The sequence below is a fragment of the Dendronephthya gigantea genome, unplaced genomic scaffold (genome assembly GCF_004324835.1).
Source record: "Dendronephthya gigantea isolate DGI-Jeju-01 unplaced genomic scaffold, DenGig_1.0 000110F, whole genome shotgun sequence".
NCBI lineage: Eukaryota > Metazoa > Cnidaria > Anthozoa > Malacalcyonacea > Nephtheidae > Dendronephthya > Dendronephthya gigantea.
In genome coordinates, this window is record NW_021163120.1 from 453,838 (window position 1) to 481,788 (window position 27,951).

The 27,951-nt window shown below is 38.7% G+C and overlaps 1 protein-coding gene across 1 annotated transcript in view; it reads right to left on the reverse strand.

The window, feature by feature from the left end:
• Nucleotides 1–27,951, reverse strand: part of LOC114535111 (anaphase-promoting complex subunit 1-like) — a 43,925-nt gene that overhangs the window by 11,735 nt on the left and 4,239 nt on the right. The window contains exons 13-31 of the mRNA XM_028556492.1: nucleotides 27,693–27,794; nucleotides 27,151–27,220; nucleotides 26,864–26,931; nucleotides 26,652–26,712; nucleotides 25,523–25,701; nucleotides 25,393–25,446; nucleotides 25,032–25,229; nucleotides 24,584–24,654; nucleotides 24,372–24,460; nucleotides 23,860–23,957; nucleotides 23,619–23,675; nucleotides 23,087–23,171; nucleotides 22,970–23,012; nucleotides 22,678–22,724; nucleotides 22,475–22,597; nucleotides 22,194–22,258; nucleotides 21,747–21,800; nucleotides 21,419–21,525; nucleotides 17,693–17,770 (exon numbers count right to left, since the gene is read on the reverse strand). Coding sequence (XP_028412293.1) covers nucleotides 17,693–17,770; nucleotides 21,419–21,525; nucleotides 21,747–21,800; nucleotides 22,194–22,258; nucleotides 22,475–22,597; nucleotides 22,678–22,724; nucleotides 22,970–23,012; nucleotides 23,087–23,171; nucleotides 23,619–23,675; nucleotides 23,860–23,957; nucleotides 24,372–24,460; nucleotides 24,584–24,654; nucleotides 25,032–25,229; nucleotides 25,393–25,446; nucleotides 25,523–25,701; nucleotides 26,652–26,712; nucleotides 26,864–26,931; nucleotides 27,151–27,220; nucleotides 27,693–27,794 — 1,649 coding nt within the window. The remainder of the gene's footprint in view (nucleotides 1–17,692; nucleotides 17,771–21,418; nucleotides 21,526–21,746; nucleotides 21,801–22,193; nucleotides 22,259–22,474; nucleotides 22,598–22,677; nucleotides 22,725–22,969; nucleotides 23,013–23,086; nucleotides 23,172–23,618; nucleotides 23,676–23,859; nucleotides 23,958–24,371; nucleotides 24,461–24,583; nucleotides 24,655–25,031; nucleotides 25,230–25,392; nucleotides 25,447–25,522; nucleotides 25,702–26,651; nucleotides 26,713–26,863; nucleotides 26,932–27,150; nucleotides 27,221–27,692; nucleotides 27,795–27,951) is intronic.

Genomic DNA, 27,951 nt, shown 5'->3' on the forward strand with positions numbered 1-27,951 from the left:
TTCAGTAGGGATAATTTCTTCTTGATCCAGTGTTACTACAGGAGGAAACCTAAACTAAACTAACTTTATTCAAACTGGATAGCTCTATCAGTTCTAAACTGTTTTTCGATTATCAAACCTTTCATTTGATTTGTTCCTATCGCACAGGTGCGCTTTTTGTCCAGTGGAAATGACAAGAATAAACTGGATGACGAGCTTGAAAATGACTTGGAAAATGTCGGAAAAGTAACGATTTCGCGTAAATCAACATGTAAGCTGGAAGCGTTTGCATCGAGCATAGATGCTGATGCGTTAACGTTTCCCAAATCGCCCGTGAAATGTTCGCTAATATCAAAAGAATCGAAGCTAAGCGTTTACGTAGCACAGAGGATTCTTGTGAAAGATCTTCCTTTTAGGAGGATGCTACGCCATTACAACAGCGAATTTCACGACAAATACGACCTAAAAGAATTAGATAAATTCGACAAATGTCAGTATCTAGACAGGCCAGATGGAGATCCCACACCGGAAATAATCGGCTTCATTTTGGAAGCGAAGATTTCTGACGAGAACGACACAACTCCAGAAACACCCGTCCCGGGAATTCCAACCGCGCAAACGTGCGATCCTTCCTCGCAAAATGGAAAAGAATCGTCGCCAAAAAATAATAAAGATTGCGAGGTTATTGATCAAGTGACAGACACCGGAGAATACAATGATGGTATCCTTAAGATAAATGAAATAGACGATTACGAGTCGCCAACGGATGATCACGTGTACGAGAGCGTGAGTGACAAGGATATGTCATGTGGTGATCACGTGTACGAGAGCGTGAGTGACGAGGATATTTCATGTGATGATCAATATTATGAGCCCGCGGAACCTAAGAGGACGGTGCATACGGGCGATAACAAATGCGTTCTTCAATAGATTAGTTTATCGTAGAGGTAAATCCAAAGTACGAGCATAATGGGCTCAGAGGTGGCGCCAGAGATTCCACGACACAGGGGCTAAGGTCCCCGACAGGGGGGCTGGGAACTGGACTCATTCTTTTATAATTATTCAGAATATAAAGCTTCCAAAAAAAGCGAACTATGTTTGGTAACACTTTGTTTAAAAATAAGTTTCTATTGCTGCAATGCGAAGCTTATGATATTAAAACTTAAAGGTGGCTCACAGTCGGCAATGCAAACAAACGCTTTGAATTCCTAGAACTCTTACATATTGAATCGCTAATCCTCTTAAAATATCCTGCCCTATCGGGATATTTATTATTACCATTGCAAGTTCATTATTATTTCAGTTAATGTTCAAAGAAATTCAAAACATGGAAAACCTAGGCAATTTCTAAATCATGGAGTCCCGTAATGTTATGAGGAGAACCGATGTGCAGAAGCCGCTGTAACCTGTCTTGGAGGATTGTTAGCGCTGTTGTGAAGTGTTTTCCACTGTCTCGTGTTTTTCATACATGCCCATACATGCCCGTACACGCCGGTAAAAGCCTAAATGCTTATATAAGTTATGTTCAAAAAAACTAAGTGATTAAATCAAAATAACTAAGTTTTCCGCATAGTTTAGTACGCATTTGTTGACCTTGATGTTAAATAACAAAATTAAAAACATTTATTAAACTTTTACCTGCGTGTACGCACGAAGGTGCTAAAAACGCGACAGTATAGAAAGCAGTCCTTACACGGGTTAATGTTCCTTGCAAGTCGTAATACAATTCTACTTTTAAGGGATGTAAATTAGTGAAGAGTCCTCAATATCGAGAAACGTCCATGGTGTTATTATTATTGTTATTCGCAGTTTTACATCTCTCAAAAGCAGAATTGTATTGCAAGTTGTATGAAAGATTGAACCGGGTAACAGGGCCATTATGCCGTGTATATCTAATCTAAATAATCTATTTTATGGAGTAGAAATAGTTTGAAAATTGATACCTATTAGCTGTTGTAGGCCTAATGTGTTTAGGTTTCATAACATGCAACCTTTTTAAACCCGATATTTTAGCGTAATACGATCTACCATGACAGCATAATAACTGAATGACAGCTTTTGAAGAATTGCGAAATATCAAACAATACGAGGTCGGGGAAACGAGAAATATCCGAAATTTCACGCGTGCATTCAGATTGAAAAACTCCCGGATTTTTTAAAAGTTTTAATCGTTGCTCTTACCACACTGATACAATAATATACTTAGACATTCAGGTATTCAGATACTCCAAATAATTATACTCGAAATTTCTAAATTAAGTTGCGGGGGGCTTTGAGAGTCTCACTTTGCAGATGCGTCATATGTAGAGCTTTCTCAAACGACGCAGCTACTTCACGATGGAGACAAGTAAATTGGTTGCCTCACTGTCATGGCGAGATAAACCATATCCGTTGAGCAAAGTTCTCGCGAAATACAATGTTCCAAACTTGGTTCTTACCGAGGAAGGCCGTTATGGCAGGAACGAAGCGTGCAGTTTTGAAGCCAACCAAGTTTTCGTGCTTCACACAATTCACAAGAGGAGGCGATTCATCGCTGAAGATTCCGACGGAAGACCCATAGCGATACCAGAGAAGTGCGAATGCAAGCTCTTAGTTCGTCCGTTCACAGAGTATTGCAAATACGATACAGTATACGTCTGCGACATGCCACAATTTTATCCAGACATTAAATACTTCCGCGTGACAGAAAATGAACAGAACGAGGGAATCGAGCGATACTTCAAGCCTGGATCAACAGTAAGAATTGAACACATTGACACAGAGAATCTCAAGGTGAAATTCAAAGATATAAAAAAGCCACTGCGGTTTAATTGTCGTATAGAGTTTGAAGCATTGCTGGACAATCGTGAACATACCTTAGAAAGGGCTGCGGATAAGTTTGGCTTGCCAATAAAGGTACAGGAATAAATGTAATTAGGTTTGCGATGCCATTTATAGATAAGGGTTTAGTAAGGAGTAAGGACGTCAAATTAACGGGCTGAAGGCATTCAGTTAAATTCATCGTTGTTCGCATCTTTGATGCTACAAATTCCGTCGTTTAAATAAACATGCGATCAGCATTTTCTATATATATAGTCTACTCGAGAATGCTTGGGGAATTCACGGAACTCGTCGTAGAAACTTATCGAAGACGGGAAACTCGTCTCATGTAGCTTCAGTCAGACAGGTTTCTTGTCTGAAATTTCTTGTCTGGACAAGAAACTCGTGTTAAATTCTCATTTAGACGGATAATCACACGATATTCTCAAATATCAACACGGTCATGCATGGACGGAACTAGGCTAAATATCAAAACCAAATGTTTATCGTAATGATAAGTGACAACGATACCCTATTCAGCATTACCCGATCCATCTTATACGTATAAATTTATCCATCTCCATTCATATGAAGACGGGTTTTTACTATCATCTTTCTTTTCATCTTTTAAGACGAGTTTCCTGTCCCTAATATGAGTCCTGACATAGACTGACTAAATCGTGTCCCTCAATTTAAATGTCTAGAAATCAAGGTATACAAAGAATAATGTCAAAGAGAAGATACAGTAGCTACATGGCTTTCCACAATGTTTGTTATGCTCCCTATTTCGGAGGCTTCTCGCTCCAAACATGTTAAAAAAGTCGTGATAAATTACTGAGAGGATGTGATTTATATATAGGCATTTGAACCGTGCGAGAGTTTAAAATTTGCTATATGACAAAGCGAAACTTGGCATGAAAATTTGAATGAAATATGAAAGTGTATTTAAACTTTTGGAAAGCCACTGTGTATATAATATATTTATACTCTTTGACAATATGTGATTGACATCGTGACGATGGAGAGACTTAAAACTGTGCTACCGGCTGCATTTTTTCTTGCAATGCAAGTCTACTTTTGAGAGATACAAATTTGGCAGCTACAGTATTATAATACATTCCACCTGTTCTGCATTGAGGTCGAGGGTGCAAGCGAGATTACATTGATAAGTGCATGGGAGACATGTTCTTACACCATAAGAAACCGAGTTTTCTAGCCCTACGTTTAACCATTACTTAACAATTACTTAATGGATTTCGTGTTTGGATGGCCCATTGGGATGGCCTGATCCAAACACGCGGGAATGTTGCGAGATTTAAGAAAAGCGCGCGAAACACGAGCCGAAGGCGAGCAACATTCCCAAGTATTTGGATCAGATCATCCAAACACGGAAACCATTAGGTAATTGTTTTATAAAATAACAAACCATAATAAATTCGTTTTAAATTCCCGCGAAATTTCCGTGTTTGGATGGCCTGATCCAAACACGGGCTTCAACCAATCATAACACGCGTTATATACATGTTATTTTATAAATGTGGTTTCCAAACTGCTCTAGCTTTCTAGAGAATATAGCTCTCAGCCTTTATTTATCCGACTTTTTTGACCTATTTTATCTAGGTTCACTTCTTGCCAGATGGGACTACCCAAGAAAGGCCAAAAAACCTTCATGAGAAACTCGTTTCAAAACTGGGCAAAGTAACAATTCGCAAGAGGTCAGAACTTGAAGTTGAAGTGCTTGCCACCGATTTTAATCCGGTTTCAGATTCGGTGAAAGCTTGGTTGATATCAAAGGATTCTAAGCTAAGTGTTTTGGTGTCTGAGGAATGTCTTCGTAATGATCCAGTCTACTTAAAGACCGTGGATTATTTGAACAAAAATTTTTTCCAAAAATACGATCCTCTATCTGGCGATAATGTCAACATATGTCAATATCTGGATGGACCAGACGGGAATACAACACCAGAAATAACTGGCTGTGTCTTAAAAGCGAAGAGTACAACACCAGAAATAACTGGCTGTGTCTTAAAAGCGAAGAGTAATGAAACGGAACTTACGGAAGCGATATATGAGGAGGTTATCAACAAAAAGGCAGGAACCTCGGACGGTTACTGTCAATTCCTACCTCCACCTGAAGAGGAAGAGGCATATCTAGTACCCGTAGACGGAGACCTACCGGTAAACGAAGACCACGTGTATGAAAGTATCCCCGACAGTGCACTGTCAGAGACACTTTCACTTTCACGTGGTATACCACGTGATGATGAGAATATGTACGAGCCTGTTTCGAATTCCATGACAGCGATTTCACACATGAACCATGCGATCCTAAAGAGGAACACGACAGTCCCCCCCTCGGGGAGGAGTCGCACCCCGAACAAAAAGAACAGTAATTCTCTACCGAACAGAAATGAACTTCGCGCGAAGTCAGTTGACAATATCTTTGCGGCAACCAAGCCTGAGAATGAAAAGCATGCTCAAACTATGAACACACAGTTTTCTGTATCAATTTCAGAGTTAAGAATCCGTGAAAGAACACAGCGGAATTTTTCAATGTCCGAGATAGAACAAAAACAAGACGGTGATATCTCTACTGGTATCAATGAGTTGGGATCTAGAACTGAGATATCGGATGTAACTTCCAGAATTAAGGACGGTGTCAGAAATAATTCGCAGAGAGAGATTCGTCCCTCAAATCCTCCCGTCATAAAACCGAAACCAACTCGTTCCAATCGTGATGTCAACTCTGGAAAGCGTGATGGTTTTGATTCAGTGAGACGACCGGTTACTGACTGTCACAATCGCGACGTTCACTTCAAAGATGCCATCGGCATTGGTTCTACGGCTGACGATGCGGGTTTGACAAAACGCCCGCCACTGCCGGAGAAAAAATCCATCATTCAAAAGCAGAAACCAGGCGAAATTACTGCTAAAGCTAATGGTCTTGATTATGTGAGACGACCGGTTACTGGCTGTCGCAATCAGAACGTTCACTTCAACGATGCCATCGGTTCTACGGCTGACGATCGAGATTTGACAAAACGCCCGCCACTTCCGGAGAAAAAATCCAACATTCAAAAGCAGGAAGCCGGTGGAATTACTGGAGAAAATACGAACACAAAACCAGACGACAGAGCTTCAAATAAAGTAACAAATCTCAGAAGCAACACTACTGTCAGTTCTACGATGAAACCCCCGATTCCGGAGAAAAAACCCAGTATTCGAAAGCAGAAATCAGGCGAAATTACTGGAGAAAATACGAACACAAAGCCAAACAATGACAGAGCTTCCAATAAAATAACAAATCTTGAAAGCAACACTACTGTCAGTTCTACGACGAAACCCCTGATTCCGGAGAAAAAATCCAGTATTCGAAAGCAGAAAGCGGACGAAATTACTACGAAAAATACGACAACAAAACCAGACATCGACACAGCTTCTAATGAAGTAACAAATCTCAGAAGCAACACTACTGTCAATTCTGCGACAAAACCCCCGCCAGTTCCGGAGAGAATATCCAGTATTCGAAAGCAGGAATCAGGCAAAATTACTGCGAAAAATACGATGACAAAACCAAACGACACAGCTTCAAATGAAGTAACAAATCTCAGAAGCAACACTGCTGTCAACTCTACGACAAAGCCCCCGCCAGTTCCAGAGAAAAAATCCAGTATTCGAAAGCAGAAATCAGGCGAAATTACTGCAGAAAATACGAACACAAAGCCAAACAACGACAGAGTTTCAAATAAAGTAACAAATCTTGAAAGCAACACTACTGTCAGTTCTACGAAACCTCCGATTCCGGAGAAAAAATCCAGTATTCGAAAGCAGAAAGCGGACGAAATTACAGCGAATTATACGAACACAAAATCAGACAGTGACACAGCTGACAAATCTGAATCCTCACGCCAAAAAAGCTCGCCTTCAACCACCGACTTGTCGTCCCTTACTGTGGCCGAAGTTTGCGAACTTTTGACCAGCTTGAATATGGCATACTGTGTAAACACGTTTCGTGAGAAGAATATTGACGGGAAGGCGTTGATTAGTTCAGATGAAGCTACTTTATCTTCTTGGAATGTGACGAGCTTTCACGTGGTAAAACTGAAGAGTTATATTTCAGGTTGGAGACCAAAAGTTGAGAACAACAAATAGTTAGTTCATTGTCAAAAGTATAGCTAAGTAAGTATCTACCTAATATTTAACAGTTATTCTGCGAACTCATGTCGTATATGAGCTGATAGCGAGTTTCCTATCGGCCATGTACGACGAAAGTGAGCAGAATCACTGTTTTATTATATACACAAACTTTGTCGCCCTTTCGGTGCATTTTGGTGTGCTATTATCAACTAAAGCTTGGATTTCTATTTCACTTAACTCCCCGAATCTTTTAGCCATTTTGTTTACTTTCTCTACTAGAAAGATATGAGCTAATATCTGTCTATAGTAGCCAACCAATGAAATTGCAGCATACCTCATATCTGGCGCTTGTGTATATAATAAAATCTGATTTTGTCGAAAACGTCCTGTGGTTAACTGATATATTATAGAGGTTACTCAAAGACTTTCATAAACAAATAGCGAAGCACACATAACAAACACATCACATCAGACACGAATATTTTGCCGAAAGTCTCGAAAATATTTCGATGAAAGTTTTAACGTTCAAATCATTTTCTATATATGCATGCGTAGAACGGAAATGATTTTAAGGTTTTAGGGCAAATATTTAAAAACCTACCCTAGGGACACTCACCATATTACCTTCATATATTTTTTTGAATACTCAAAACACCCCTGATTGACTAGACTTCATTCGAAAACAATTATAACTGTCTTAACATTTATAACAACATGGCGACCTTTTCAGCAAGCAGGCACTTATGCGGGTTTTCCCTGATCCTATATATATACCAAGCCTCGCTTTAATGCAATATATTCTAAGCGAGACTAAGTGGTGAAGACAAAAAGTATATGGGAAAACCCGCAAAAGCGCTGTATGTCATGATTTCAGAACCCAAGTTTTTTTTAGAAAAAACTGAAGTAACATCTTTTATACTCTTTGTAGATAAAATAGATTTTATGTATAGTGTAGTATATAGCAGTATTTTAAATTCTAACTATTTTAATAAATTTGTATATTGAAATTATTGTAAAGGCATGTATGTGTGTAGAAAAGGCCTTTTGGAAACATGCAAACGTTTAATAACAATGAGAGGTTAAGACCTGGACCTGGAATCAAACATTAAATTATAATTTGTTTGTAAATATATCATTTCGGCTTTCTTCCCAATTTTTCTTGCAAATTTTACAATGTGTTATGATTATCAATACGAATTTATGGATTACCGTGAAAAAACATAATTAAATACATATAAAAATACAGAATAACTCTCGCTCAATGTTTACAATTTTTAGCACCACTATATGACACTTTCTCATCCCTTAGATATATTCCTACGGGGTAAAAAGGTTCATATACCTATCGACCGTTCGGCGTTCGATGTGTAAGGTTTGATGTTTTTAAAAGAACGAGGTTTTTTCAACAGAATTTTGCAAAAATACAACAAAGGAATAAATTGCATCTTGTGAAGATGACAGAGATTTGCAAATCAATTATCACGAAAAACGTTTTTGAAAAAAATTTCACGCACGCATGCCTGTATTCATTCATATCGATTGTCCTCATTTGTAAACCCACTGAAATCTAATTGTACTGGAAATTTCTGAAGTTGCGGGGGACTTTGAGACAGACAAATTGTGTATACTTATATGCAGAACTATTTCAAACAACTTGCAGACGCGACGTCGCACTTCAGGTGCGATGGAGTCATACAAATCGATCGCTTCTCTATCATGGCACGACATAGCATGTCCGTTGAGTGAAGTTTTTAGTAAATACAAAGTTCCGAACTTGGTTCGCATCGAGGAAGGATACTACGGAAATAGCAATGCGTGCAGTTTTGAAGCCGGGCAAATTCTCATGCTTCACACAATACGTATGAGGCAGAGATTTCTAGGCATAGATTCCAACAATAGACGTATAGCGATCCCAGCGGAATGCGAATCTAGTCTCTTAGTTTATCCTTTCCAGAAGTACTGCAAATACGATCCAGTATACGTCTGTGACATGCCACGATTTTATCCAGACGTTAAATACTTCCGCGTTACAGAAAATGAGCAGAACGAAGGAGTCGAGCGGCACTTCAAGCTTGGATCAACAGCGAAAATCGAATACATCGACACAGAGAATCTCCTGGTGAAATTCGAAGATGTGAGGGAGCCACTACCGTTCAATTGTCGTATAAAGTTTGAAGCATTGCTGGACTATCGCGTGTTTACATTGGAAAGTGCTGTCAGAGAATTTGGCTTGCCAATAAAGGTATAAGTAGCGTTATAGGGATGTTTATTAAAAATTAAAAAATAATGACAAATTATTCTAATGAAATCAACGATTGCATAGATGCATATAGGGTAATTAAGGGTTGCATTCTGTTCATGATTTGTTTATTCTGACATACGTGCATGCATGTAAAAAACGCGACAGAGGAAAGAAGCCCTAAAGGCCGGCGCACACTAGAGCTATGTGCTTAGCAAAACGTCATTTGCGGCCATTGGCGTAAGCCAGTTGCTCTAGTGTGCGGCGACTTTTCCGGCGACTTTTGGCACGAATGACCAAAGTCGCCGGAAAAGTCACCCGCACACGAGAGCAAATGGCTTACGCCAATGGCCACGAATGACTTTTTGTTAAGCACATAGCTCTGGTGTGCGCCAACCTCAAGGATCACTTAAAAGTATGACAAACCTATCTTAAGTCAGTATCAAAAGTCAGTGTCACTCCAAAATTGAGTGACAGCTATATTAATACCTAATACTATACAAAAAACTGTATTATTAATATTATTTACTGCGTAATATCGTGAACTACTGCGGGCATGCAGTAGCTGACGTATAATACTTTATATAAAATAAGTTCACTTATATTTTTACTTGTTACTGCAGTTTCTGGCGTATGGTTTCCCCTCGGTCGCTTTTAATGAATATAGGCTACTTTTAAATGATCGAGAAGGCGATTTTATTTACCACATCTGCATGGGGACGGTTGTTCGAAAGGCGTTTAGCCTAAACGGTGGATAAGTTCAAAATGGAAAACAAAATCATCTATTTATTGAACAACTCAGCTGAAATATTTCGATGTAAATAGTTTAATTGTCAATGGAAGTACATATTAAATGCGTAAGATGCAGGTTCAGTCATTCACCAGATCTATTTAGGCCCAAGTTTACACTATCCAAGTTCTTCGCAGTTGAAAATTTGCATTTGCAAATCTTAAGTTCTAAACTGATGTTTTGCAGCGAGTATCGATGAAAACTCACCGTTTTCGTTCCCTTGATGCTTGAACATTTCTAGCAAATACTTTGAAACCTAGGTCTAGGAATTGCATGCCTATAAACCTAAACTAAACTAACTTTATCTATACTGCATGGATAGCCCTATCAGTTCTAAACTGTTCTTCCTAAAGGTCCAGTAAGGATCGTCTCTTATTGATTCAGTGTTACTACAGGAGGAAACCTAAACTAAACTAACTTTATTTATACTGGATAGTTCTATCAGTTCTATAAACTGTTCTTCCTATAGAGGTCTAGCAAGGATCATCTCTCATTGATCCAGTGTTACTACAGGAGGGCATACAAGCACACATGCTCTCAATGATAGCCCTATATTGCAGCTTATATAGATTTGCACAGATTTTAAGGCGCGTTTATTCACTTGAAATTTTAAATGTGTTTTCTTAGATGTAATTTTCACCGGGGTCTATAAATCACTAAGCTAAACCTATTTATAGACGGCTATTTCGTTTGCTAGTTGTAAACAGATAAAAAAAGATCGTAATTATAATATTTGGCTGATTTATTCAGTACTTAGAACCCCGATATGACGTCAGCACATAAAGCAAAGATAACACAGCGCTTGAACAGTGCTTGAACGGCGCTTGAACGGTGCTATAAGACGCATTCTATCGCATTATCAAGATAATTGAGCACTTGAGATATCACAGTTCCGGTGTTACGTTATCTTTGTTCAATTAAATTCTTCGTCGCGTTCACGTATTTTTTAAAGATACAAATTCCGTCGTATCACCAAACGTGTGAATCATCATTTTCTGTAGATTGCTGGAGAATGCATGCTTGTCGAGCGAAAGTATACAAAAGTATACATAAAAAAACGATGGATATTCATTGAGTTGAATATTGCGATATTATTCTCTTGTTTAATCACAAATTGCGCGTGAAATACCTAACATTTTATCCGTGCAATCCTATATGAACTTTGACAATAACATAAAAAGGCTGGTTTTGGCTAAAACTAAATGCATACAGCCAAAACAGGTAGCCTTCGCCAAGACAGACGGGCATGTTTTCCTTGACAAGTTTTCTTGACCAATTCACTTGCTCGTGTGAGTGACGAATACGTTTTCGTTGACGAGTCTTCCTTGCAAAGTTTTATTTGCTCCTGCATGTGTACGCGAAAAATTTGACAATTTTTTCTTGAAAAGTTTTGCGATAATGTGAGTATATTTTACGATAACATGAGCCATGATGAGTATAAAATGAGTATATTATTATATATATTTCTCCTTGTTGTAAAGCTGGCATGACTAGACTTGCATGACTAAAACTTGGAGGTCTGTACGGGGCTTTAGTGTTACTGATGGTTCAAATATTACAGCTATTGGTAATAATCTGGTGATCATGATATGAAATGGCGGGAAAGGAGTAGGAGTAGTTGTCGACAGGATTTCTGGATTGTGGGGAATGTTCCCAGAGACACTGAATAATTCACAGCTAATCACTTCGCTTTGTTAAAAATATTTATAAATATAATAATATACATGAGGTTTTCTTCTATGAGCTGCTCACTCCGTTGTTCAAAAGCACCTGTTATTGTTTTATTCCATAAATTAACATAATCAACTATAATGTCAATCCCAGTTCTCGCGCTGTCTCACAGTTTCTAACATCGATTGAAGCAACTTAATATCTCTTGAAATATACTTTATTTCGGTTTCAAATTTATGTTAGAGCTACAGTTCTTATAACTAAACATAATCATAAAATTTCGACTTGTTTTATAAAGAATAACAAAAGATATAATTGATTAAATACTGCAGAATGAATTTCTATTTCGCGACAACCCTTCTGAGCGCTTATTGGTTAAAATATGGGCGCGAGATCACCTGCATGGAAAGTGAAATGTGTTTATTTGCCAACAGTTATTAGGCTTTATTTATTCGGCTTTTTTTGACACAATTTCTGTTCTGTAGGTTTGCTTCTTGTCAAAAGAGACTAACGTAGAAGGTCCAATAAATGAATATGAAAAATGGGCATCAAACCTCGGCAAGGTGACTATTTGCCAAAAGTCACAATATGATGTTCAAGTGCTTGCCACAGACCTAGACGGGGACGATACAGCATTTTCTGAATCGTCAATAAAATGCTCAGTGATATCAAAAGATTGCCAGCTAAGTGTTTTTGTTCCTAAAAAATTTCTTGATAAAGATCCAGTTTACATAAGGATGATGTATGATTTGAACAAGAAATTTTTTGATAAATACGATGTCAAGACGTCGTATAACGTCAATAAATGTCAGTATCTGGACGGACCCGCCGGGAATGCCCGACCAGAAGTAACTAGTTTTGTTTTGGAGGAAAAGGCGACTGATGAAAGCGAGTCAAACATATACGATAACGACGTAACTAATCAAGGAACAGTAGTCACTGGGCAATACTGTGAGTTCCAAGCCCCGTCCGAGCAGTGCAATTATTTATTCATAGGAGATGACCACGGAACTGACAATGTGTATAGCGGCGTCAGTGATAATTACGAACTCTTGACTTTAGACCAGAGCCAAGGGAGAAATGTACCCTTGAGTCCCGTGACGATCCCCTCCAATCTCCCAACTACCAACAGCGGCCTTCGAGGAAAAGCGCGATCAATGGACAACATGCTTTCGGAAGCTGACAAACAAAACAGCGAAAAGACAAAGCCTTCTACATTAATCAGGGGGCTTGATGTCTGTGGAGAAAAAATAGCGAGAAAAAATAATTTTTCATCAGCTCTTTCCAGGTTATTTTTAAAACGAGGCAGTGATGTCTCTGCAGCCACTAACGATTTGGGATCCAACACTGAGATGCCAGGTGAGACTTCTAGGATTAAGAACGATGCAGGAATTCATTCACAGAGGATGATTCGTTCATCAAATCGGTCGGCAGTGCATCTGAGACCTGTTCGCGATGACGGGTTTGAAACACATGACAAAAGTAAATTGAGAAAGGCTTTTAGTCTCGATTCATTGGGCGAGCCCTCCAGAGAAGTCACTGATCACCCGGATAAAGAGGATCACGTTTATGAGACTGTCACACTTAGACGTTCTAGACCACCGCCTCCCATCCCATTCGAACCACTGGCCGACAAACGAAAGCCGAACGCTGGCAGAATTTCTGCTGAAAATACGACAACAAAACCAGACAACGATACAGGCTGGATTAAAAAAACAAATCTCAAAGCCAACAGTGCAAACTATCAAAATTTACCTGAGGAAAGAAACCTGGTAAAGGCTATTAGTTTCCATTCGAATTCACTCAGCGAGCCTTGCCGAGAAGTCACTGATCGTCCGGATGAGGACGATCACCTTTACGATATTGTTAGTCCTAAATGTTATAAAATACCACCTTCTATCCCAGACAAACCACTGTTCTTTCAAAAGTTGAAAGCTGGCGAAATTTCTGCTGAAAATACGACAAGAAAACCAGACAACGATACAGCTTCGATTAAAAAAACAAATCTCAAAGCCAACACTGCAAACTATCAAAATTTACCTGAGAAAAGTAACCCGCGAAAGGCTATTAGTTTCCATTCGAATTCACTCAGCGAGCCTTGCCGAGAAGTCACTGATCGTCCGAATGAGAACGACCCCGTTTACGATATTGTTAGTCCTAAATGTTATAAAATACCACCTTCCATCCCAGACAAACCACTGTTCCGTCAAAAGTTGAAAACTGGCGAAATTTCTACTGAAAATACGACAGCAAAACCAGACAACGATACAGCTTTGATTAAAAAAACAAATCTCGGAGCCAACAGTGCGAACTATCAAAATTTACCTGAGGAAAGTAACACGCGAAAGGCTATTAGTTTCCATTCGAATTCACTCAGCGAGCCTTGCCGAGAAGTCACTGATCGTCCGAATGAGAACGATCCCGTTTACGATATTGTTAGTCCTAAAAGTTATAAAATACCACCTTCCATCCCAGACAAACCACTGTTCCGTCAAAAGTTGAAAACTGGTGAAATTTCTACTGAAAATACGACAGCAAAACCAGACAACGATACAGCTTTGATTAAAAAAACAAATCTCGGAGCCAACAGTGCGAACTATCAAAATTTACCTGAGGAAAGTAACCCGCGAAAGGCTATTAGTTTCCATTCGAATTCACTCAGCGAGCCTTGCCGAGAAGTCACTGATCGTCCGAATGAGAACGATTCCGTTTACGATATTGTTAGTCCTAAATGTGATAAAATACCACCTTCCATCCCAGACAAACCACTGTTCCGTCAAACGTTGAAAGCTGGCGAAATTTCTGCTGAAAATACGAAAACGAAACAAGACAACAACACAGCTTTGATTAAAAAAGCAAATCTCGAAGCCAACAGCGCAGGCCAACAAAATGACAGCATTGCGGGTCCTGTGAGAGAACATCATTTCTCGCAGGAGGCGGGAGATTTTATCCCTTGTGATCAGTCTCCAGGTCCCTGCCCTGGAAGCCCAACGTCAGCGCCGATACCCGAAGATCTGTTGTGCCTGAGTGAGACTGGAGTGGGAACACTCTTGAGAAGCCTAAACATGCAATGTTTTGTAAACAGGTTTCAAGAGGAACAGATTGACGGTAAATTGTTGGTGACTTTAGACGACACAGCTTTACTTTGTTTGGGTTTAAATGCATTTCATGTGGCGAAATTGAGGGGATTTATCGGCGGCTGGCGACCAAATATCAGTGAGAATGAAACATAGGTATTTCGTTGGTTACATTTACTTTATAGTATTTGTTTAGAATGGACGAAACAGGCTTAGTCAAAACTCAGACTCAGACTGGACAGAATCAAGGGCCCTATGGCCTAAGTGGGGGTTCTGTGCAGAATATACTGCACTAGAATTAGGTTAACGGGGTACCTAAGAACATTCGCCTATAATATAGCTATCACAAGGGGGCTCTTTTAATATTTTGACCTGGGGACCCAAGATGTGGTGTTATGCCACTGCTAAACGTTAATATAATACATTATAATTTAACATTTATAGTACGCGCGTGCTAATTGGTCAAGAAGCGTGTTTCTATTTAACAATTAGACAACGAAGACGAGTTGTCTAATTGTTTTAGTATACACCCTGTACCTAGATATGTTAATTTCGAGAAAATAATCGAAACACCGCAATTACACCGAAAAATAATTTAACTAATGTAATTTTATACGGTCGCGCGAGCGAATTTTCCCCAAACGTTCACCATCACGAATAGTCAATGGTTGAGTAGCCAATCAGAATGTAGGATTTGTAATAGACAATAGTTGGGTGTATACTAAAATTGTATAGAAACACGGAAAATGTTTTCTATTTCTTAAATCGGATACATGCAGTTCGCTACATTTGGGTACAGCACAGTACAATGCGGTATAATTCTAGTGTATATCAACTCAAGACCCAGTAAGTCCGAGTTTTCTGTTTACTTCACGTCTTAGTATGCTATATTAATCACATAACGTTTAATATAGAGTCAATGATTCACGCGAGTTTTAACGTGACGCAGGACGCGTGTTTCAACCTCGAATTGCGTGCGTGGAAACATGTGAGATTACGGTTCGAAAAAGCGACCCGGTTGTATTTACATATTATTATGTATGTTGTTTTTCTCCATGGGAGGAAGTGTGATTCCTCTGTCTGCTTTCAATATCATTACGAATAATTTAGGAACTATAGGAGAGCTATATTATAATAACAACCTATCAAACTTGTAGTAGGAACGTTTATAATAACAACAATAAATCATAACAGTCATAATAGTTGGTTTTATAACAGGAGGTTTTATTCCCTTTGTCACTACGCAGTCTGTACGTCAAAATGGCGTTGCGCTCGCGTGAGATGGCGTCAGATCAAACAATATATACTGTCAGAACTAGCCTCACTTTTTACCGCCAGTTTTCGTTTTGGAGGAAAAAAATTCACGGGGACATAGCCACCGCCATCTTGGAAATACTCAATTTCAACATCATCCAACCTCTTTTGGTAAAATCAGCAGAAATAATACCTTACTTTCCCACCCCTCCCTGCCAGCATTAATTATAAGCTGGATGTTCATGTTTTGCTTTTCAAAACTTTTCAAATCATCACAGTAGGAGCCTTTAGAAATGTGGTCTTCTTTAGAAACCCTGCAGATTTAAAATCCTGGGTGGTGGGATTTTTTGGACATCATGTTTATGTTGTTAACGTGAATTATCTAGCTTTCTTACAGAACGAAGGGTTTAGTGGCTGGTAATTGCGATTTGCAATTTGCATGTGTTTTAAATGGACGCCAGAAATACGAACTTTCTTAATGCGCCCGTCCCTGAAAATCAGGTAACCCAACAAGACAACAATGTCACTGTTAAAGCCGTAATGGCGAAATTCGAAAATAATGGAATCTGGAATGAGAGTGTAACGTTGGAAGCAGCGAAAAAGACCCCAACAAAAAACACCATAGTAAAGTATTGCATTTCCGACGACAACTCTGCAATTCCCTGCTCTGAACAGCCGTCTTCTGTCGAGATACCCTCGGATCTTTCGTACCTGAGTGTGGCCGGGGTTGGTCGCCTCCTGGCAAGTGTAAATATGCCGGAATGTTGTATAGACAAGTTTCGTGAGGAACAGATCGACGGAGAGATATTGGTGACTTTAGACAAAGCAACTTTATCTTCATTGGATTTGAAAGCATTTCACGTGACAAAAATGATCAAACTTATCGAAGGTTGGCGCCCGAAGATTGTTTAAAGATAGTTATTCAACTAAACACATCAATTCAAACGTGATATTAGTTTGACATCGGTAAAACAAAGTGAAACTTTCGATCATAAACTTGGCTGACTTTTCGAAGCAAATTTTCAGCACATATTCAGTACGATTCCTCGTTATAGAAACACTGTTGTTTTCAAAGTTTTAAACTAACCCTCGATAGTGTTACTTAGGATTAAATTTAGGTAGAAATGTGTGTTAAATTTAGTCAAAAATACTTCCGCATTGCGAGTTGATTATCTCGTTGAAAAATATAGGTATATATATAGTTGCTATATTCAGTGCACTAACAGATCAGTGGTTAAGCCTTCATCAGAATAGGCAGTAAACCCACTGATTCGATAATACACTGGATAGAGTAACTATACAGATTTTCGTAGGAATAGCGGCTATGTCCAGTCTAATATCAGATCAGTGTTTGCCTTGGAAACAGTGCCCTCTATGTAAACTGAAATGATTACTCGGTCGCCATCTTTGAATCCGAATTTGGGCGCCAGTTCCATTCCTTTTTTATTGTTTATGTCTTCACGGTCGATCATCGCGCCGACAAAAACAATAGAGATTGGCACTGGTGCCATTCGGCTTCAATGACGGGGAGATAATCCAAAGAGACAACCTTCATCTATCGTTCCAGTCTTTATCGTTCACTAACAGAAACTCACCAAATCGGTGAGATTCTCACCTGAAGTTAGACGGGTTTTCTTCCGCATGCCAGTGGGAGTAAAAATAACACGGGGAATTAACCCCCCGGCCAGAATAACTATAGTTACTAGTTAATAATTGAAAATGAATTTCACTCTCAAACGATCTTACCTTCCCACGGATAAGGACAAAGTTCTTTTACACATCATCAAAAGCCTTGTCTCCTGTTCTTGGACAAAGTCGTGATCACTAAATGTAAGTTCAGAGAGTAGGAATTAACTACTGCGATATCCTTTCCTTTCCCCGCCAATCAACTAAGACGCGGTTGTATAATTTATGGCTAGCTGCTGCTGCGGGTGTTTCTACATGGAAAATGGCACAAAGTAATCTATTTTGATTTGCGTTGGAACTGACATGGGGAAAAAACTATCGTGGTTTGTGTCTGAACTACCTGAGAAAGATATCTCAAACGTGGTAGTCCAGTGTAGGCAGTATTCTACAATAAGCTGTCGCGGTTTGTGTCTGAACTATCTGAAAAAGATATCTCAAACCTGGCGGTCCAGTCTAAGTAATATTCTACAATATGCTGTCGTGGTTTGTGTCTGAACTACCTGGAAAGATATCTCAGAGTGGTGGGCCATTATGTAGCTAGCATTTCAAATTTTACTGCAACATACTGTTTTTATTACAGACTGTGCATAAAAACTACAAAGAATTCTGATTGTGCATAAAAAGCACAAAGAATCATCACCATAGTAATGGCAAAGTGCCCCCGCTATTTCAGTTTTCGATCAAAATATAATACAAACATTATAAACCTTTATCGTCAACCATAATTAAATAAAACATTCATAATTAACATTCCTATATTCCTCACGGCATTTGTTATGCAATATAAGAAGCAATATTAGTTTTGTATGATCATAACTGCCTTAAAATTCGTGCGTGCAATAAACGTTGGCTGTTTAATGGCTGATATCTGATATTTTTCAGGCAGTTCAGACAAACTATGTCATGACTTTATGCAGCCACAGTCTTATAGGATATGGTTCAACGAGGCCGAAGAATTAGCAAACAGTATAACAAGCAGGAAGTCACAGGGCTATTCTGTATTATATATTTGTTTTAAAGGTCTGTCTCGCAGCTGAAAGTATGTCTGCAAACATAGAAGATATAGTAAACACTACAGTTGCGATACTGTGTTGTAATCAACGAGAATTGGCTGCAGACGGACTGGATAAAACCGACGCAGCAAGGAACGAAGAGTACCGACAAATCATCGTTCGAGAAATCGATCAGATTAGATCGAAGCTTGAGGATACTCGACCAGAGATCTATTCTTCTGCCTGAGTTTTTTCAAGGAAGGAATATCCAGATTGTACAGTTCGCTTGAAACATCAAACGAACAAGCAGACCAACCACCACCAACGGCCTCGAAAGCCTTCGAACAAAATGAATTTGACGTCGAAGATGCAACACCAGGAACAGACAACCAGATGCCAGTCACGCATGATATGACTAAACCTGCATCTGAGATTTCTAAACTTGTCGAAAACATACAAATCGATTCAAAAAAGCATTTCAGATTGGCTGTGAAAGCTTTAAAAGAAGCAAGTAAACTTGCAAAGGAAGCGTTTCGCAACATGTCGCTCAGCACAACCGAAAGAATTGTAGCCAGCAAACTTCGCATCGCTAGCAGAATACTTGTTTGTTTACATGAGCCAACGGCAGCCGTCCAGGACTGTTTTAACTACCTGAAAGAGCTGCATGACCTGCCTGGAGTGCAAACGATGTTTTCTACGGCGCTAGAATTTCGTAATGGGATTACATCTCGCTTGCGAGGTAGTTTTTCACGCAAGAAAACCAATCTGAAGACGGAATCGATACAAGCTTTGAACGAACTACTTCTAGACTTTATCATGAAGTTCACAGACTTGAAGATTGGTCTTCTAAGCTGGCCCACATCACAGTGGCAAAACATTTTACCACCCACTGTTGGACAACCGGAGTTTGAAGCGAAGAATTGAAGAGAAAGAAACACAAGTGCCTTGGTTATGGAAGTTCGAAACGACACCTTACTGGTATGATTTTGCGCTGACCAGCAAAAGGGAGATCTTATCGACAAACGAGAAACTGGACGGTCTCGAGATTATGAGAAGAGACAGCGAGAGCAAGTTGTTCTGTACCATTCCCCCGGGAATCGCCGGTAACAATATACGTTGTATTGCAATTGACGAAGATGACAACGTTTTCATTCTCATGGAAATTCCTTCCCACAACAAAATCTGCCCGCCGCGATACACGTTATTAACTTTTGATGTTGACGGCAATGAAACGGCGGAGAAACGTCTCGATTTGATCGAGAAACAGCTGGTGAATCCACAAATGAGCCTCGCTAAAGATGGCGTGTTGGTTATCTTCTGCAAATGCGAAGGAACTGTGTACGTTTGTGATAGCACAAATGCAACGGATGATTACAAATTCCTTATTCCTTTCAAGAAGGAAAGCCCTGACGGAATGTACGACGAGTTTAGCTTGACCGTATCCGATACAAACGAAATCATTTTCACATTTTTGAAAGATATCAAGCAAAAGGTCTTCATGCTTTTCATAACAATGGACGGCACTTTGAAACGTACGCTTGAGGTACCTCGAAAAATAAACCGTGGAACGTTTTCGAAATTGAGCGTCGCCTTCAACCACGTCAACGAGACCATTCTGGTAAGCTTGTGTTGTGGAAATTCGGATAAAAACGACATGACAGTAGTTATGACTCTCACCAAAACTGGCGAATTTCTTCACGAGTTTGAGATCCTGGGATGGTATCCGCTTCTGATTTCACATCCAAAAGGGAATATCGCGTTAGTGAGTCGCGAGGAGGCATTGATGTTGCAGGTGTATTGCAAACGCACAGCCGCTGGACATACACTGAAGTAGGCAGTCCAGATAAAGACACTATGAACACGCACTTCGCACTGTATGAGTTTCGAGAAACATCCCAACATTCCAATGCCGAAACGTTTTTTTCATTAGCTATTTCAAAACGTGAGTTTTATCCACGTTTTAATAATACGAAAAGTTTTACCCATTTTCAAGTGCATGACTTTATTTATGTAGAATTATTTGTTGAGTAAGCTATAGGCTAATTTACGCTAGAGTTGTTCCTTTAATGTTTGAATTTATTAAAAAATCGTATGAGAATATTCAAACTCATTTAGTTGAAGATGGTTTTTATTTTACCTCTGTGCATGTTAAGAAAGTTCACGAATGTAAATTATGTAAAACCTGTTTGCGAAATGCATGATATCGTGCAGTTTGTGAATTTTTTTTTCAAAACTACAAAATTTTAAGTTCGAATACCCCTCCTAGAACCGTTTGATTGAAATGTGTAGATTTGACTAGTTCCGCTACCACAACCTTCGAGGGAACATTAACCAATCAAAAGCGATCAGTCTATCAGACTAACCAATCACAAGCGCTTTGCAAGAACGCATGCAATCAAATGCGATAGATCTATCAGACTAACCAATCACAAGCGCTTTGAGAGAACACAAACCAATCAAATGGGATAGGTCTATCAGACTAACCAATCACAAGCGCTTCGAAAGAACACAAACCAATCAAATGCGATAGGTCTATCAGACAAACCAATCACAAGTTCAATTAATTAGCGAGAAGTAGCGGTACTGGAAGTCAAATCTAAACCTTGCTAATGTTGGATCGGATTCTGTGCACCGCAGGCAGACATGTGTTGTGAACCAGACCCTTGGGGCGGTGGGATTTATGCACCCCCCTGCTTTACTGGGTTCAATGGTGATAATTGCATACATAGAAGTGTATGAATATAGTTTACACTTTGGTGTGCAATGCAAAACACACACTACGCTTGAAACTCACCTCACTTCAGGATTTTGAACCAACGAAACGTGCACAGGTCTAGCAGATTGCAGCAATCTTCGAACTTCACGTATTCTGTGGTCGATACTGAACCGTAGTTTGGTTGCCTGGAAATGATAATCAAACATAAAACGATAAAAATATTAAACATGCCTCGAAGAGGGATAATTAAGATGCCAATCGCTGCAAACCATGCAAGGATGAGTACTTTTCTTAATTTTTCACATTCTAGTCCAATTCAATAAACATTTTTGGTTTCAAGATGTTAAGATTATGTTATATGTTGAATTTTTTACATTGACGGCTGGTATTTGCTTTTTCTACATACCTCGCACTCAAAATTCATGCCATCGTCAATTTCTCCGCCTTCAGGAGCAGCTTTCTGGATTTGATGAAAATGATTAGGCAGTTTGCATCAAGAAACGAAGCATAATTTTCAAACTGAACTATTCCTTGTTTATATATATGACGTTCATTATCTGCCCTTAGCCGCCACCTTGTTCGACCCTACAAAGTTTCGTTCTTTCAGGAAATTCATACGAAAAGATAAATTCATAAATAAACTCAGTTCTTTCTATTTCAAAGTAATTCAACTCAATTTGCCCAGAATAAAACAAGATGGCGGCTAAATTCTGACGGAATATGACGTCATTTGAAAAGAAGAAAACTCGAAAAAGTATATATTACGGTGAAACACAATATGTTAAAACTTGGTTTTCACCCGAGTAGTTTCTTGGTTTTTAATCGCCATAAATAACCTATTTAACATACATACCGGTTGACAGCAATTGTAGAAATCACTATCGTGTTTCCTTGCTTGAGCGGCCAATTCCTCTCGACCTAAGTGATATATTTGGATGAAATTTCACACTGCAAGTAAATGCGCACTGAAGTTAGAGCGCCTAAAAAACTGAATTAACAAAATGACAACCTTGTCTCACATTGATTTACAAGCTTAAGTTATCGTAAAATCGAAATACGAATTGTTTGCAGTCAATCTCTCGAAATTTTCCCTTCCAAGTCGTCAAGAATGCCCGATTATAAAGAGGGACTCACCGATTAACGTGTAGCTTTCTTCTGGTAAATGAAACGAAGGATTATTACGACATTGATAAATCGCTTCTCTCAACGGGACACTCACACCAAACGGTAGCGCTTCCAAGTCATCTTTTGTAAAACCTTATAAAACCAACAAACCGAGAATTACATTCATTTCAATAAATACAAGCGTAGAACTATTTGTGGAGCGTAGGGTTTACCTGTTTTTGCCATAAAAAGCACCATTCTGTCGACTGGTGTGCGACACCTACAGAAAAGTGCAACAGAAGAACTCCCATCAGACGGGGTTTATTATGAAGACATTTTCCAGTCTGCACTCGCAGAAATGGGTTTATTATGTTTATACTCACTGACAGGATGATGTTATTTTCACATTTCAATACCTCAAAATCATTTAACGCTTCATTATTCATAAGCGGAATAGTTTTTATAATAGTATATTTATAATAGTATATATATTTAGTTTATAATAGTTTATATAAGTTTATTTACCTCGTGTATTCCTCACTGTTAATGTCGAATTGAGAGTTTTGGCCTAAAAAGATATATCGAGTTTTAATATAACAGATATCATGGTACGATCTCGACACAGCAGAAACGGAACCATACCTAAATTTAGTGGAATCTTGTTCAATAGGTCTTCGGGATTTTCATTGTATGTTCCATCCTTTCGAGAGATGCACAAAGAATACATCTAGAATAAACAAACAGTTTTGTCAACCAAAGTTTAACCCGTGCTTGAGTGATCAAAATCGTCGACCGTGTATGCATCTTGTCGTCTTCAAACTTCTCGGGGAGCCGAAGCGCGAGCGTTCGGAGAGCCGAAGTGCCAGCGTGCGTGCAAGCTTAGAATGTCACGAAACTGCCCCTCGCGTTTTAAAACGCTAATTTGTTCTTTAGAATAAAACGAAGTAACAATTAAGTACTGTGGAACATTCCAGAATGTAACAAAAAAATTCTAAATTGTGGCAAAGGTAATTGTTGCAAAAAATGTTGCAAGCGTGGGAAAAACACAATTAGAACCTTTCGCGTGCGAAAAGAATGTTTTTCGTCGGAAAAGAACTTTTGCTTTGGAAAAGAACGTTTTTATAGTTGGTGAACTTCAATTCAGTACGTTTGCATCTGATGAAAGTGTCCATACCATAATTATTTTGTATATTTGCTGACACACGCTCGGTATTATAGGAAATTTCTTGACCTAAAATGAGAATTGGAAACGTGTAGAAAATTATGACTATCGGGGCTTTAGTCTACGATCAGTCGTTAATGGTGTCATAGTAAGGATTTTTACTTGTCTAAATTAGTGTGTTTATTGGTGTATTCAGGGTAACCCAGAATGCTTTATAATGCAATGTTGTTTTTGCAGCCCCATCTTACATTACCTGATTTCCCTTTAAACATTCAATTAACCAGTGGTAAATATTTGGCGGGTCTTGCGTTATAAAAACTGGTGAGGACATTTGACCATTGGGGGGTTGTTCTGAAATTTGAAAGTTAAAGAAACGATATAATTTTTTTGCACCCAGTTACCAACCTAGTGGGTGAAGAAAAGATTGCTGCTACACGAGAAAACTTTATACATACTGAACAGCTCTATGTGTGTTACTACAAGAAGAAACATAAACTAAACTAATTTTAATCATACTGGATAGCTCTATCAGTTCAAGACTGTTCTTCCTAGAGGTCCAGTAATGACAATCTCTTATTGATCCAGTGTATTACAGGAGGAAACCAAACTAAACTTTATTCACATACTGAACAGCTCTATAATTTCTAAACTGTTCTTTCTAGAGGTTCCGAAAGGATTATCTCTTATTTATCCAGTGTTATTATACATCCAGTTCAAATGGACGAAACATTCTTGGTTCTTAATTCTTTTAGTAGAAAAACTAACCTGCGGGTTTTTGAGAAACGTTAGGTTCCATCGAGAACTGTGGGTATTCCTTCTTGTAATAATCCACATATTGCCCCCAACCAATAGTCCTATGAAAATGTACATTTACATTTGATTTCACAAACTTTTAATGGGGCTACAGACAGTAAACAGCCTTGATAAATAACGACAAGAAATATAAACAAGGCCAGAAAAACATTAAATAAGTTTACCAGGTTAAGTCAAAAAGAAGTCGACCCAAAATCTTTGCAGAATGCCAAGTAAGGTTGCTCAGTTTGAGATCCTGAAAATAGATCAGATAGGTTGTACTGTCAGTTGAGGATTTCTCCCGAAGAAACACTGGATAAAGTAGAGATGATCCTTACTGGACCTTTGCGAAGAACAGTTTAGAACTGATATTCAGTATAAGTAAAGTTAGTTTAGTTTATGTTTCCTTCTGTAGTAACACTGGATCAATAAGAGATGATTCTTACTGGACGTCTAGGAAGAACAGTTTAAAACTGATAGAGCTATCCAGTATAAATAAAGTTAGTTTAGTTTAGGTTTCCTCCTGTAGTAACACTGGATCAATAAGAGATGATCCTTACTTGACCTCTGAAAAGAACAGTTTAGAACTGATAGAGCTATCCAGTTAATATATATAGTGACATATGCAGTTACCTCGTGAATCAGATGTAAAACAAACACAACACTTGGTATGTTTTGGAACAGCAAAGCATTACTATCCCAGGAACTTGATGACTCAGCACTTTCTGCTTGAGGCTCCTCGTCCCGGGTAGTTGATGGTAAAGAAAAACAAGCATTGCCAAGAAACTTGAAATCTTTAGAAGCACTTTTCAAAAGAAACTGCCACGCTTCCTGTGAAAGAGAGAGAACATAATTTGGTTTTGCTAATGAAGTACGAGTGTTCTTATTTAACATTCGTAACTTTTCCACTCGTTTACATCTATCAAAAGACGGAAATCGCAGCAATTAAAGATTACAAGTATATATAAACCGTGAATAATAAACAGCGTCTCACCTCTCCTACATCTGGGCTAGTCTTACATTTCTTTGCAGGAACACTTGCGAAAGACTACGTAAACAAAAACAAGGCATTATATATACAGTAGATTGTGTATACATGCGTCCCCGTAATATCTCATGCTCACCTCTTCAGTACCTTTGTACCCCAGTAATTTCCAAAGTGCTTCACAAAAGTTCCGCCATTCCTCATCCGGGGTATAGTTGCTATTTGATCCGTCATTGGTCAGGTGGTAGTATTTTAAATATAGTTTTGCGCCAATGTCGTCAGTTAATACTTGTCGTAGCCCAGTCAGACAGGAAGAAACTAAAACAACAAAAATATAAATGCATCAGTGAGAGACGATCCTTACTGAATTTATACGAAGAATGAATGGTCAAGAAACGATAGAGCTACCCAGTGTAAATAAAGTTAGTTTAGTTTAGGTTTCCTCCTGTAGTAACACTGGATCAATAAGAGATTATCCTTACTGGACTTCTAGGAAAAACGATTTAGAACTGATAGAGCTATCCATGCAGTATAAATAAAGTTAGTTTAGTTTAGTTTTCCTCCTGTAGTAACACTGGATCAATACGAGATGATCCTTACTGAACCTCTAGGAAGAACAGATTAGAACTGATAGAGCTATCTAGTATAAATCAAGTTAGTTTAGTTTAGGTTTCCTTCTGTAGTAACACTGGATCAAAAAGAGATGGTCCTTACTGGACCTCTAGGAAGAACAGATTAGAACTGATAGAACTATACAGTATAAATAAAGTTAGTTTAGTTTAGGTTTCCTCCTGTATAGTAACACTGGATCAATAAGAGATGATGCTTACTGAACCTCTAGGAAGAACAGATTAGAACTGATAGAGCTATCTAGTATAAATCAAGTTAGTTTAGTTTAGGTTTCCTTCTGTAGTAACACTGGATCAATAAGAGATGGCCTTACTGGACCTCTAGGAAGAACAGATTAGAACTGATAGAACTATACAGTATAAATAAAGTTAGTTTAGTTTAGGTTTCCTCCTGTATAGTAACACTGGATCAATAAGAGATGGTCTTTACTGGACCTCTAGGAAGAACAGTTTAGAACTGATAGAACTATCCAGTATAAATAAAGTTAGTTTAGTTTAGGTTTCCTCCTGTAGTAACACTGGATCAATAAGAGATGATCCTTACTGGACCTCTGGGAAGAACAATAGGAACTAATGGAGGTATGCAGTATATTGCACATTATATTGAAATATAATTACACAATCCTCGCATATTCATACCTGTACTGTCTCGAGCCAGTGGTGGCAAGGTCATGCGATACATCTCGTCATTACGGAGTTGCTAACGAATGCAAAGGAACATTTGATCAATCATTCTTTACAAAACAAAAATATACTAACGACAGATTTTCTGCGATGGTAGGTATGTATAATATTCAGCTCCCATCACAGAGTAATACCTGGTATAATAGGACGTATAGGAATCTACTTACCAAAAGAACGGTACTTCCCGTCGTCTCCCTAAGACCTGAAACGTAGATCTCCTCTAAATGGCTTGATGCTGAAGTTATAAGATTGAAAACGGAATGAAACCACAGATTCTTAAGACATAAAAAAATCACACTTCTACGTTAATTTCTCCTGTTAATTTCGGTTGTTACCTCAAGGTTTAATCCCCACCATCAGATATACTAACCAAGAGTGGTATGTCAAAAACCTAGCATTGAGACACCCGGGAATATTTCTGATGCTTTGACGCGAAGGAAAAAAAATACCATACCTTTGAAAGCACTCGTAATGCTCGATCCTTGACTGGATGGTGCTTTTTGAACCGGCGAAACGAGCGTGACCTGTAAGATTTTTCGGATTCACTTCACATTCACGTGTTTATCATTGAGTCTTAAAGTCGTTTTGAAAATTACTCGCGACGTGTGAGTATCCAAGTGGAAGTTGTGTTAAAGCACACCTTGGAAGTTGTCAAAGTTCCGTGTCAAAGTTGACCACCAGGAGCCGTTGTTCAAAAGCCGGTTAGTTTAACCCAGAGTTAACTCAAATTTGCACATCAATTTTTTTAATTGCTCGTTTATGAAGTTGAACATGTTTTAATTTGCAAAGTCTTGAAACGAACAACGGTGCAGAAGCACATAAACCAAAACAGCGAAGTAAAATTTAATCCAGGGTTAGCGCTAACCCAGCTTTGAACAACCGACTCCAGGTGCTATTTGTAACACACCATACTCGCTTTTGCAATAGCTACATCTTCAAACAGTAAAAAGTATACGCACATAAAATTGTATTACATATAAAAAGTTAATATTATACCTCAGACGATATTGACATGATGGAATCGTCATTAAGATCTCCTAAACTATCTGTTCGTTTTTGCGCGATTTCATCCAGTCCAATCAGCTTAATTTCGCTGCCCTGAAAAACAACATAGCTAGGTACAGAATATTATTCTGATCGACGTCGTGATGTAATTGCCCGACAGGTTTTCTCCCAAGAATCTTTAGACACAGGCAAGTATTTTGTATTATTGCTAAAATGTTCAGACATGGGTTCTTTGGGAGAGTTGGTGTGC